The 13,516-nt window shown below is 37.7% G+C and overlaps 1 protein-coding gene across 9 annotated transcripts in view; it reads left to right on the top strand.

The window, feature by feature from the left end:
* The window catches only part of FTCDNL1 (formiminotransferase cyclodeaminase N-terminal like), a 146,260-nt gene that overhangs the window by 44,436 nt on the left and 88,308 nt on the right, over positions 1 to 13,516 (top strand). For 2 of the 9 annotated variants that reach the window (XM_070508311.1, XM_070508310.1), the window contains exon 6: positions 11,566 to 12,783. The exons of 6 other annotated variants lie outside the window; for them this stretch is intronic. In XM_070508311.1, the coding sequence (XP_070364412.1) occupies positions 11,566 to 11,642 (77 nt within the window). In that variant the 3' untranslated portion in view covers positions 11,643 to 12,783. Of the gene's footprint in view, positions 1 to 2,323; positions 2,882 to 11,565; positions 12,784 to 13,516 lie in introns of those variants that run through there. One more of the 9 variants, XM_070508309.1, reaches the window with a different exon arrangement.

The raw sequence follows: 13,516 nt of genomic DNA, 5'->3' as shown, positions 1-13,516 counted from the left end.
GCGCTGAGCTGAAAGGAGGCCTAGTGGTTTGGGGGACGGGGGTCAGGTTGGTGTGTCAGGATTTCCTCTCAGCTATGGCAAACAACTCTTTCTTTCCTCACATGCCCACCCCTCCTATCTTTCAGTCGTTCTTTGTGTTTTCAACACTTGCTACTGATGAGGATGTCATCGATTTGGAAGAAAACACTATTGGTACAATGTGGGGCTTTCAGCTTTGAGCTGTGGTTTTCCCAATTTGCACAGCTACTGACTTATGTGAGTGTGGGATCATGTACGGTTGAGGGCAACAGTCAGTTGTTAATGTGTAAGCAAACCCTACGATTGTTAGCATTATTCCTCCTTTGTTGTCGTCTTGTCACCAAGTGGGCTGGGAGAGACAAGGGCAGAGACTCCAAGTTCCCTGTTCCGAGAGGCAGCCTCAGAGCAGTCCCCTTCGGTCTCTCTGCCCGCCTCTCCTCTCGCTGGGGTTAAGGGGCGGGGGCGGGTGGCAAGGGTCGCACACTTCACTTTCAAGGAGGCCAGGGAATGTCTCAGATGGCTTTAAAGCGTCCACGTTTTCCCGAAGAAGTTAGATCTAAAATTGCCCTGTGGACAACGGTGAACTGTAACGGGCTGGAGGCTGCGACACCTCCCCCGTTTGGAAGTCCCCTCTGAAAACGTTCTGGACCTTGACTGGACTATTTAACTCATTTATTATAAATTTTGTTTGCAAAGGTGTTTTTCCCACTGGACGGTGAGCTCTTTGAGAAGAGACTGTTTTATTCGCCTTGGTAATTCCAATGTCTGGCGTCAGAAAATCTTTGTTGAATAAATTAGTGCACAAACAACTGAGTTCGGAGGTTGGTGTTGGGTCAGAACTAGACGGCTCTCCAGGCGCAGATGGTTTAAGCTTTTATCAGCTGACTTGAGGTCTTGTCGCATGCCGTTGCATCACACTGGGAAAGTACAGTTAAAGGAAGGAACCGTTTGGAACTTCTAGGGAACTGAAATTTTGGCTCAGCTTATGTGTGAGGCTGGGGAAATCGGATGGAGACACCCAAATTCCTTGTAAAGATAGACAATCAAATGACTCTGGAATGCAGACACCTGACTGACTTCCCAGGGAAGCGTTAGCGGAGGACGGAGTGCTGGTTTGAGCGACTCAGGCTTCTTCCTGCTGTCTTTGCTCTTGAAATTCGGGCTGTCTTTTAAATGCCCCAGGATCCACTTGTAAACTCTTTAAGCAAAAATGATGCCAGGTTCTGTTCTGTGGCTACCAGATTGGAGCTTTTCTCTCCCTGCTTCATTCAGTTAATTGAGCTGTGCTGGAAGGTTCAGTAATTTATTCTGTGGAGTCTTTCTGCGCAAACAATCCCAGGCTGAGGGAAAGAGGCTTAGCCGAATCTCTCAGACGCTTGAAATGCAGAACTCATGTTTTAGAAAACACTAATGAGTCAGTGTCCTCAAATGTCATCAATAAAAGACAGTCTCCATCATCAGTTTTTCATTAACTGAGCTCAGAGTTGCTTCCTCTTATTGCTTTTTACATGTTTACAGTATCTCATTCTTTCCTTGATTCTGGATTTTCACACCATATGGCCACATCTTTAAGTCATTTTTCAGCTGCTCTATTAAATAGTAAAATGAGATTCAGAACAGATTTCTTTGATTTTAAAATAGCATTTTGGATGTGTGACTTTTTTGTAAATAAAAAAAGAATTAAAGCACTCAAAAGCATGAAATTTCAGGTATTCCTACCCAGACAGTGGAATAGGTAGCTTTCTACTTACTTAGAGTAAATATATGTTTATCTCATGGAATTTCACCTGCAGTATAAATTGATTCATTCAGCCTACATATTGAAATTCATTTCTACTTAAATAAGATTTAGCCTCCACTATTGCTAATGAGCATAGATTGAAAATGAAATTGAAAATATATCTTTTATAACTATTCAATAGTATATTTCTCATTAGAAATGATTGCTGTATTTTATAAGTATACATACTATGTATCAATAATGTTCAATTCTGTAATTGTGGTTGTCATACTAATATTTAATCAAATGTAGGATTTGTTTATATTTTACTTTTTTTCTGGACTCTAGTGGTTGGTTCCTTGAGAAGCGACAAAGGAAAGAGTGTTACAGCTAACATTTAGACCTCAGTGGGTGGAGTTGCTCCGTGACGGCTAAAGCGTGTAGACCTGCAATTTAATGCAATTTACTTGTAAGGGATGAGACATTTAAAAGGCTATTGCATATTTACTGCTTGTTTTCTGAGCCAGAAAGGGCCTTTTGGTGTAAGCTGATTGGGGTTTTGTTTTGTTTTGTTTTGTTTTAAAGGACAGTACTTAACCAAAGGAAACTGCTGCATGAACAAATTTCGTAATATGAGTAAATTTGCCATTGATCCAGACGTCAGCAGTAGGGACTGTGTCAATCACAATTAGTCAGCTTATGAGGATGTGATCTGAAATCTTCAATTATCCATTAAAATCTGGACATCAACTTGAAGAAATGACTGACCTAGAGTTGATTGTTTAAAGTTAAAACCTAGTGCACTCAACATCCAAAGGTCAATAGTCTCTTAATTGTAATTCAATAAAGTCAATTTTAAGCAGTATACAATTTGTGAGCGTATAAATTCAGTTCACATATTTTGAATCCAATGATGGTACTATTTACTAGAGAAATATGCTTTGGTTGAGGATAAGTCCACTGAGTGAGTATATTTGGATTTTAATTGATGTTTTTAAGCTTATTATTTAATATGATACTTAGGAAAGTAGCAATTTGGAGCAACTGTTCTACATAATTCAGGTAGAATTCTGCTTTTCCTGAATTATCCTGGTATATTAATTGGTTTTATTGTCACCGTGACGAACTTACACAAGATTTTTAAATCACAATAACAAAAAAGTAAAAAATTATTTTTAATTCTGTTTAAAATTTTAAAATCACAAGCACTTCCATGTGTTCTGTTGTATTTTTTTCATAACATAAACCTCTGGAAGAAATATAAGGTGTCTCCCAATATGTTGTGTACCATTTATGGGATGCAAAGATCATCTTCACAGCCCAAACCGAGAGGGCTGCATGTTTTCCACAAAGCAGAAACCATCATCTCTCAGCATTTACTAAACACCTGAAAGTTAGTGGGTAGAAAATTGTGTAGACATGGTGCTTTTTCCTAAAAACTTGAAATTAAGATAGATGGCACTTATCCAAACAAGTAAAAGATGGATGAATGACAATGTGATATAGACAGTCCACTGACAGATCAGAGGGACAGACGTTCCTCCAGCCCCGTGTGGTCATTTTGGCCTGAAGGTGAGCACAGAGGGTCCCCTCCTTGAGGGCGATGCAACAGGGGATTTGGAGGAGGTGCCGGTCTTCCCGTGTTTCCAGATCGTTACCTGGCAGGAAGCAGTTCATTCTTCTCAGGAAGTTATTTATTCAATAAATAGTCATTGAGGATCTACTGTGTGTCAGGCAAGATTCTAAGAGATAGAGCTGTCAATGAGACAAGGCCCCTGCCCTCAGGGAGCTTGCTTTCTAGTGGTAGTCTACAAATAAACAGAGAGCTTTTCAAGTGAAGCTCAGTACCATGTAGAAATATAAAGCAGAGCAAGGAGGATGTGAGGGTCTGGGGCGTGTGTGCATTCTTGTAAAGTGGTCAGAGAAGGCCTCATGAGAAGATGACCTTTGAGCAGAGACAAGGCAGACAGAAGAGAGTGTGCTGATACGGGAAGAGAGGCAAGGAGGAGGACAGCTGGAAGGAACCAGGCAATGCCTCAGCTCCAGCCACCTTGTTTTCAGCTATCATGTCTGACGTAGACAGCAAGTGGGAAAGGACAAACTTACAACAGTGTTCACATCAAAGATCTCTTCTTCTCCAGTAAATACCACCCTGGAAAAATAATTTTATCATCTCCCATTTCTTGACTGCCCTGTCAGGCAGGCATTGGGTTGGACATTTTGCAACAGAGCAGGTTGAAATTTTTATAATTTCTTTTCCTCTAGTAAGGAAACTGATGCTTAACTAAGGTTAAGTGACTTGCTCAGGCCCATTTGGCTTTGAATGGTGGAGCCAGGATATGCCCTAGGGTCAGTCTGACCCCCAAGTCCCTCCCTGTTGCTGCTGCCCCTCCAAGAGGGTAAAATGCCAGGGAAAGTGGCAACGTGAAAGGATTATTAACATATCTTCAAGAGGTGACAGATATTAATGTTCTTAACTGAATGAGAAAGGCTGAACCGTCTACTGGGAAAAGTCAGAATAGCAAATGGCTACCGACGTCTGGTGGACTTCACTGAAGGCGGCAAGATCTTCCACCACAGAGAAGAGGAAACGTGGCTATTCTCTACTAAGTTTTGGCTCTTTGGGCCACTGAGCCACTTAATCCATGACTCCTTTCTCCACTGAAATGAGAAGTATTTGCTTTGGCCACAATGCTTTTTTATTTTTAAACTTCTATTTACTTTATTAGGAATGCTGGTTCTTCTGTGCAAATATAGCCAGCCTACTGTTATGAGTAAAAACGGCCCAGTTCCTTTAAGCAGCCTTGGAAATATATTAAAAATTTGCCAGCTCCCAAACTTTATACCAGTTTGTACTCAAATAGATAATATTAATAAGGTTAATATCCATTAGTGTTCATCTGGAGTTATAAATTTTTTAGGGCATCTGTATTTTCAATGATGAAGCTTAGAGTATTTCTATCCATCTAAGACACGTCAGCATCCCCTGGGGCCCTGACTCATTTGAACATCAGTGTATGGAAAAGTGCTCTTCACCCGCAATAATTAGAGGTGCAGATCTTACCCTTTGTATCACTGCTTTCTGTAAGGTTTTCGTTCTACACTTTGAACTAACCTCGCAGAGAAAAAAAAATGATAACGAAGTGAAGTGCACATATAATGAGTATCTGTTAAAATAATAGCTCTGGAAGAAAAAGCTGAAGTTTAATGCAACGCAGGAATTTGCTCTACTTCTTTAGCAGATTCCCATTACAGCGGGTTTTAAGTTTGGCCCAAATGGTTGTGAGTCTTGATGTCAATGCCATATGTTTAGGGGGGAATAGCAGCCCAAAAGCCATTGAGACTCTCCCTTCATTCATGTGCGCTACACATTTATTTTAATACTGGATTCTGCTTTTTTTTTTTAATGAAAATGTCTATATCAAAAATTGGCTTAGAGTTTTAATTGTCTCTGTAATCAAATCATGATTAACTTTGAAGAATGGATAAGATTTTGTGGTCAAGATTCTCGAGGGCGAAAGGTCTATGTACAGGCCCAGCACCAAACTTCAAAACACTTTCATCCCCTCTATTCTCTAGTCTGCTTTTGGTAATTCTGTTATTCTGTTATTGATGATGAGCATTCATAATATGTTTTATGTTTCTGTCAATTGCTCCTCAAGTAAACAGCCCCTCCCCTGTCTGTTCCCAGGCCATTTGCACTGAGTCTCAGAGGGTTTCTGTTGAAGACTAGACAAGAATGATGCTTTGAGTTATTAGTCCTTCCATCTCACCTAATTTATTATTACTTTTTCAGTCTCACGTATGATTTCCATTTCCGACAGGCTCATTATGTTGCTAAGGGAGCTTTGGGCATAGACATCCTCGCAGGCAATTGGGGATGTTAATTCCATATGTACGTACAAGGGTGGCAATTCAGACCAAGGGCTGTCTCCAGTAGGAGGAAGGAATTTGGGTCCTCTTGCAGGGGGATAAAGGCAGCCTCATTTCCTCACCTTCCCAGGGTCTGCTCTGGCCATTGTGTGATTCCAGAAGCACTTTGAGGTCATTGTCTTTGTGTGTGTGCTCCCTAATCCATCCATTAAATACAAATCAGGAAATTTATAAATTTAATAACAAACTTGACAGTACAATGAGACTCGAGAGAGAGAGAGAGAGAGAGAGAAAGATGTGTTCCTTAATTTAACCAGAGTTGATGATTAGATTTCTTATGCTTGGTACTGGGATATTTGAAAATTTTAAAAATAATCCCCATGGTTTCTGTTTAGGATCTTGCTTTGGATATGAAGTAAGCACATATGGAGTAATTAGAGAGCAATTTGAAGCAGTGCGTGGACACAAGAAGGAGATAGATCTCTATGTGGGGCATAAATGGACTGTAGAGAGAAGGAATTATCAGGGGAAATATAATCAATTTTGCAGGAAACACAGATTACTGAGAAGGGTGAGAATATTAAAGAGTGAAATAACATGACCAAGAGCACAGAAATGGGAAATAAGCTATACATAAACGGGTCATTGGTAGGCGTGTGTGCAGTCAACACCGGAGTTCCAGAAAGGACCGGGCCTTCGTTTTTGCCCTCAAGGACCTCACAGCCAAGCAGGGAGAAGAATATGCAAACCATCCATTATAGCACCAGCGGTAAGTGAGGGTAGATGGTACAAACAGAAACTCCTCTGCTGGAGGGAGTCTGGGAAGTCTTCTCGGAGGAGGTAGTAAAATTTGAAGAATGAGACAGGGACTTTCAGACAAAGGGAACACCGGATTTAATTGGAGAGAAGTGAGACCACTGGTGAGAAGTAATTTTTAATATACTTTAAATTCTAAATTTACCGAAAAGACCTACTGCTTTGTGAGACCTTGTTGGACAATTGCTTTGGGACTTCATATTTCAAGTATTTGTGAAAATTGATAACAATTCAAGTACAACAGAAAAATTATAATTTTCCAAAAATTCCATTTTCCATCATTTCTAGATTATTGTTAGGTTTTTCTTTGTCCACAAAATTCACAGTGACTTGTTTATTATACGTAAAATTGTGAGGAGAAAAAAGGCAAAATTCATAATGGAAATCACTCCACATTCTTTTATTTATTTATTTTTTAAACATTGGCACCTGAGCTAACATCTGTTGCCAATCTTCTTTTTTTTTTTTCCTTCTTCTCCCCAAAGCTCCCCCAGTACATAGTTGTATATTCTAGTTGCAGGTCCTTCCGGTTCGGCTATGTGGGATGCTGCCTCAGCATGGCTTGATGAGAGGTGCTGGGTCCACGTCCAGGATCCAAACCAATGAAGCAGAGTGTGCAAACTTAACCACTTGGCCATGCAGCTGGTCCCACTCCACATTCTTTATCTTCATAATATTACCTTCTAAAAGGGGTAACATCAGTTATTCTTTTAGTGCCATTATGGAAATTAAGTCACCTAAGTGATGTGATTTTTAAAAGTTCACAGTATATATGTATATACTACATAGAGTGTATTATATGTATATAGTATATACTATATATTTGTGTGTATATATATTTGAAAGGGACACCTTATATTTGCTTGTAGTCTCTCTCATCACCTTGTACTGTAACATCAAAAATTTTTCTTGGTACTATTAGTCCTTTAGAAACCACAGTCATCAAAGTAAACAAAATAGATGGTCTTGACTGTATAATATTATATGGATTTAACATAAATTTCACATTATGTACAATGACACTATTAAATGTGTTAATACAACACATAAAATGACCAATTCTCTTTAAATTTTAGTGTTGGGCATATTTGTTTTGATTGTGCGTGTGGGAGCTGTGAGCACAGCTCTGTAAAAATACTTTGCAAGTTACCATAGTGACTGAAATGTGCTGCCTGCTGATGTTGCCTTTCCCCTGGGTCCTAATTCAGTCACATGTTTTTTCAATCACAATCCAATTGGTGACATTTAAATTTTCCTATTTTTTTTAAAAAAAGTATACACACATACAGATTTATAACTTTACATAAATATATAATTTGATCATATTACACATTCTTAAAGTAGCTTCTTCTTTTCCTCTTTCTCTTTGTGCTGGGTTCCACACGCCTTTTCTCCTCCTCTTCCTTCTCCATCCCAGTGACCTATGTTAACAAATGGTATGCATTCTTTCACTTTTTTCCTCTGTTTTCTTGTAATTATATTCACATCTGTATATGCATGTACAAAATAAAGCAGTATTTCATAGAAATCCTTCCAAATTAACTGATATACAGTAGTTCCTATTTATTCATTTTAATAACTGCTTAATATTCCATGTTGTGAATGGGCCATAATTTATGTAACTACTTTATTTCCATTTTTTCTACTATGAATAATGCTTCAATAAACATCCATTATACATATGTCTTCACTTACTGATGGTGGTTTTATTTCTATGGGGTGGGTTCCAAGTTGGGATTGCAAGGTCAAAGAATATATTATATATTTTAAATTTTCATAGAAGTTACCATGTTATTTTCCAAAAGAACTGTAACACATTACATTTATACCTAGAGGTATTTGCAAGTATCTTTTCCCCACGTGCCTACCAGCAATGTGTTATCATTCTCTTTAGTTTTTGTTACTCTGATAGGTATAAACTAAAATTTCATTGTTACTTTAATTTGCATTTTCCTGACTGTTAGTGAATTTGTTGGTTGAAAATCTAGAAGAGGTTAAAGAACATGTTTATAGAAAAATTGTATCTGTTTAAGAACTACTTGTTCATATCCTTGCCCATTTATTAGATTTTATCTTTTTTAAAAAAATTATTTTATTGAGGTCATATTGGCATTTAATGTTGTGTAAGTTTCAGGTGTACATTATTATATATCAGTTTCTGTATAGACTGCATCGTGTTCACCACCGTCTTGTTTTTATCCATCACCATACATATGTGCCCCTTTACCCCTTTTGCCCTCCCCCCACCCCTTCTCCGCTGGTAACAACCAATCGGTTCTCGTTATCCTTGTGTTTGTTTATCTTCCACACATGAATGAAATTATACAGTGTTTGTCTTTCTCTGAGTTATCTTGCTTAGCATAATACCCCTAAGGTCCACCCATATTGTTGTAAATGGCATGATTTTGTCTTTTTTTATGACTGAGTAGTATTCCATTGTACATGTATATATATCACATCTTCTTTATCCATTCATCCATTGATGGATGCTTGGGATGCTTCCATGTCTTGGCTTTTGTGAGTAATGCTGCAATGAACATAAATCTTTTGAATTATTGATTTCATGCTCTTTGGATAAATACCTAGTAGTGGAATAGCTGGATCATATGGTCTTTCTATTTTTAATTTTTTGAGAAGATTTTACCGTTTTTAAAAATCAGATTGTGAGATCTCTTTGTATATTACAAATATACCCCTTTGTATATCATCTCTGACGCAGATATGGTTTTTTTAATATCCATTGTTTCTGTCTTGCCTTTCAGGTATTTTATGCCATTCACAAGTCTAAAATTTTTTTATACATAGTCCTTAAAAGAAATTATTTTTTTCTTTTTGCTGAGGAGGATTCTCCCTGAGCCAATATCTGTTGCTGGTCTTCCTCTTTTTTGTTGAGCAAGATTAGCCTTCAGCTAACATCTGTGCCAGTCTTCCTCTATTTTGTATGTGGGTCCCCACGACAGCATGGCTGACAAGTGGTGTAAGTCCATGCCGCGGGTCTGAAGCCATGAACCTGGGCCACCAAAGCAGAGCATGCCAAATGTAACCACTGTGCCACCAGCCAGCCCCCAAATACATTTTAAAATAAAATTATCTAATCCTTTCCCACCTCCCCACAACAAAACCCTGTTGAAATTCTAACTGGAATGTCATTATATTGATATAATTGACATTTTTATGAAATTAAGCCTTCCCACCAAGAACCTGGTATGTTCTTCCACTAGCCAGACTTTCTTTGATATCTTTCCATATTATTATGGTCCTCTTCATACAAGTCCTGTATGTTTCTTGGAAAATTTATTCTAAATATTTTATTGTTGCTACTGTAAATTTAATAGTCTTTCATTTCTAGGGTCCTAAGTAGAGAAAGATTTGATATATAGACATTTATCTTTTATCTAGCTGTCTTGCCAATTTCATTAGTTCTAAAGGTTGTTTCTTTCTTCTTTTTTTTTTTCACTTTTATTTCTCATAAGCTTCCTGGTCATGCATTCATATTACCAACAAGAAATATATAGTTTTCTATCTTCGTTTCTAACTTTTCTGCCAGCTTTTTCTTTCATTTTCTCCAAAAATCACCAAGACAGTATTAAATCATAATGAAGATACTGAGCATGTCTGCTTAGTTCCTAATTTTAAGTAAGATGATTGTAATGTTTTACCTTTTAGGTAAAATGCTCTTGATTTTTAGTAAGTGCTCTGTGTTTTAAGTTCTTTTCTTCTATTGCTGTTCTTCTTAGAGTTTTTATAATTGGAGATGACTGCTGGATCATATCAAATAAGATTTGGGCGTTTATTAGTGTTTTCAATGACTTTTCTTCTTTCATGTGTGGATGTGAGTGACTATGTTGATAGACTTCCTACCATTAAGCCACTTTGCGTTCCTTGAATAAACCACCATTGGTTGTGCTGTACATACTACTTGGCAAATTGACTCTACTTTTGCTAATGTTTTCTTTAGAACTTTACCTGTGTTTATAGTGAAATTGCTCTATAGTTTTTTTTTCTTTTCTTGTATTATCATCTTTCATAGGTTTTGGGTTCTTTTTAGATTTTATTTTTCCTTTTTCTCCCCAAAGCCCCCCAGTACATAGTTGTGTATTTTTAGTTGTGGGTCCTTCTAGTTGTGGCATGTGGGACACCACCTCAGCGTGGCTTGATGAGTGGTGCCATGTCCACATTCCAGGATCCGAACCAGCAAAACCCTGGGCCGCAGAAGTGGAGTGCATGAACTTAACTACTCGGCCATGGGGCCAGCCCCCTTTCATAGGTTTTGATATTAAGGTTATGCTTCTTTATGAAATAAATCCAAGAGTTTTCTATCTTTTTTATAGTCTGGAATAATTTAAAGATGTTTGCAACTGTAATTGGTTAAAGACTGGATAAAATCATACTGCACTGGTGACTTTTTCAAAATGATAGCTCTCTTCTTTAATTACTGTATTTAAATTTTTGCGTCTTAGGTTGATTTTGGTGATTTATAATAATTTAGGAAATCATCTGTTTCCTTTAGACTTTCAACCTTGTTTTCTATGAAGTTACATATAGTATTATCATGATTTTTAATCTCTTTTGTATCTGTTGTTATTATGCATCCTTTTTCACTTACTTTTTGGTTGTTTCTCATTTATCTTTAATCAGGTTTTTAAGTCTTTTTGAAAAAAATCACTTTTTAGGTCTTTTCAAAGATGAACTTTTTATGATTTATTTCTCCTTTCCACTTCTTGTTCTATTTTGTTAATTTTACCTCTTGTCATTATTGATTCTTGCTTCTTAGTTTCTTTTGGTTTATTTTGTGGTTCTTTCCCTAATTTTTTGGGAGAGAGACCTTAATTCTTTCATTTTTAAGCTTTTTTCTGGAAAAACAAATAATTTAAGGCCATAAATTTTCCTCTGCAAAGATCTTGCTGTATCTCATAGGCTTTATTATCTAAACCGTTCCTAAATTCTCTTTTTACTTCATCTTTAGGGTTTATTTAAGGTTTACTTAAGAGAGTAGTTTTAGATTGAGACCATGATTTTGGTCACCATTTTATTATTTGTTTATAGTTTTACTATATTGTGATCCTAGAGTATGCCCCGCTACAATTTCTACTTTTAAAAAAATCCGGTTCCCATTCCTCTCTTTCCCTTCCCTCCAGCTGGATACAGACATACCAGCCCCTGGCTTGTGCCGAGACAGACATGTCCTCGGGGAGGGAAAGACCCTGGTCCCTGAATAAATACATGGAAAATGCTACGTCCCTGCCAGGACCTCTGATGTCAGCCTGTCATGTGAGAGAAGAATAAGTGTGTCTCTTCTTCCAGACGTTGTCTTTGTTCTTGTTCTGGCACCTTAGCCCTTCCGTTTACGAGCCTCATCTGCAAGCTTGGGTCACGTTACCTTTTCATGTGTTTCTTTAATGTGGAAATCCAATCCCTTGCATAGAATAAAAATTGTAAAAAAATGCCTACAATTCCAATTTCGCACTTCGTGGTAATGGCAGTATCACCACAGAGATGCAAAAGAAATTATGTCCTTAGGAAAAATATATATATTTGTATAATTTATATTTTTATTTAAACATGAAAATATTAAAATTGGCTGTCTGTGAATGTGTACTATGTTTTATTCAGTCTAAGATGCCATTGACTCTAGGTCATATCATTGTTTTTTTCACCATTAAGAAAGAAAAATTTCTTCCAGTTACATGGCTCAGTGACTTAATGCTTCTTAACACTTAGAATTTTTACTTTGTACTTAAAGATGGCTTTTAGACTTCTTTAGACATAGATTTTTAACCATATTCTACTTTTTTGCATAGATAAAATTGAATGGATAAGTGAAATAAATTAGATGAAGTATTCCCCAAACTTCTTCACATTCAGAGTTCAACTTTTCTGAGTCACTTTCAAATCATAGTCATTGATATTCACATATGGTTTTTTCACAAAATATCGTCCTCTGTGACATCAACATGCACAACAGTTTGAAAGAATGCTTCACTATTGTCCCTGAGATTTTCTTTCAAACCTCTGACACCAGTTGTACAAGTTTTAATATCCATGTGTGTGGTGGGCAGAGTAATGGCCCCCCAAAGATATCTGTGTCCTAACCCCCGAACCTGTGACTAGATTACATGAAAAAAGGAATTAAGGTTGTAGATGGAATTAAGGTTGCCAATCAGCCAACTTTAAAAATATTGAGATGATCCTTGATTATCCGTGTGGGCCTAACCTAATCTCAAGGATCTGAAATGCAGAAGAGGGAGGCAGAGAGTCAGAGAGATGAAATGTGAGAACTCGACCTGCTGTTGCTTCGAGGGCTTTGCAGGTGGAGGAAGAGGGCCATGAGCCAAGGAAGGAGGACAGCCTCTGGAAACTGGAAAACCAAGGAAACGGATGCTCCCTGAGCCTCCACAAAGGAACACAGCCCTGCCGACACCTTGGTTTTAGCCCAGCGAGACCATTTCAGACTTCTGAACCCCAGAGCTGTATGATAATGTTTGTATCGTTTTAAGGCACAAAATTTGTGGCAATTTGCTCAGCACACTAGGAAACTAACACAATGTGCTAGTAATGATGATGTTTCAAGTCTGCCTGGCTGCCAGCAAGTTGAAGACATACCCTCATTTCAGAGACCTTAAAGTGTGAAAAAATATGTACCTTAAAATTGATAAAATATGGCAAATATATATTAAATAGGTATCATAGGAAGGATCATTTCAGAAATGTGACTGTGGACACAGATGGCCTTGTGATACTCAAAATCCAGTTAGGCATCATTTTAGTATCTAGAGTAATGGTGTCACTGCCAAGTAAGAAAAATATGAAAGGAAGTGGGATTCCATCAAGTTCAAACGTCTTTAGGGCTAGGTAGGAATATATGGAAATACCTTAAGAGCCAAAAAAATTGTAAACTTTAATCAACTAATCTGGCAACTGGGATATGGGCTAAATGACACCCTCTTTAAAGTTCTGGAGCCCCCACTACAGACTAAAAGCAAAGCCGGAGGCAGCCTGTTGGCGTCCCAGACAAGAACTGAGACAGTGTTCACGCCTGTGGTCACTGCACAACCTCACAATCAAGCGTGTAACACAAAATGGTTTAGG

This window comes from Equus asinus, chromosome 4, assembly GCF_041296235.1.
Source record: "Equus asinus isolate D_3611 breed Donkey chromosome 4, EquAss-T2T_v2, whole genome shotgun sequence".
NCBI classification, from domain to species: domain Eukaryota; kingdom Metazoa; phylum Chordata; class Mammalia; order Perissodactyla; family Equidae; genus Equus; species Equus asinus.
Note: the sequence above shows the minus strand (reverse complement) of the source record. Positions and strands in the feature narration are given on the sequence as shown.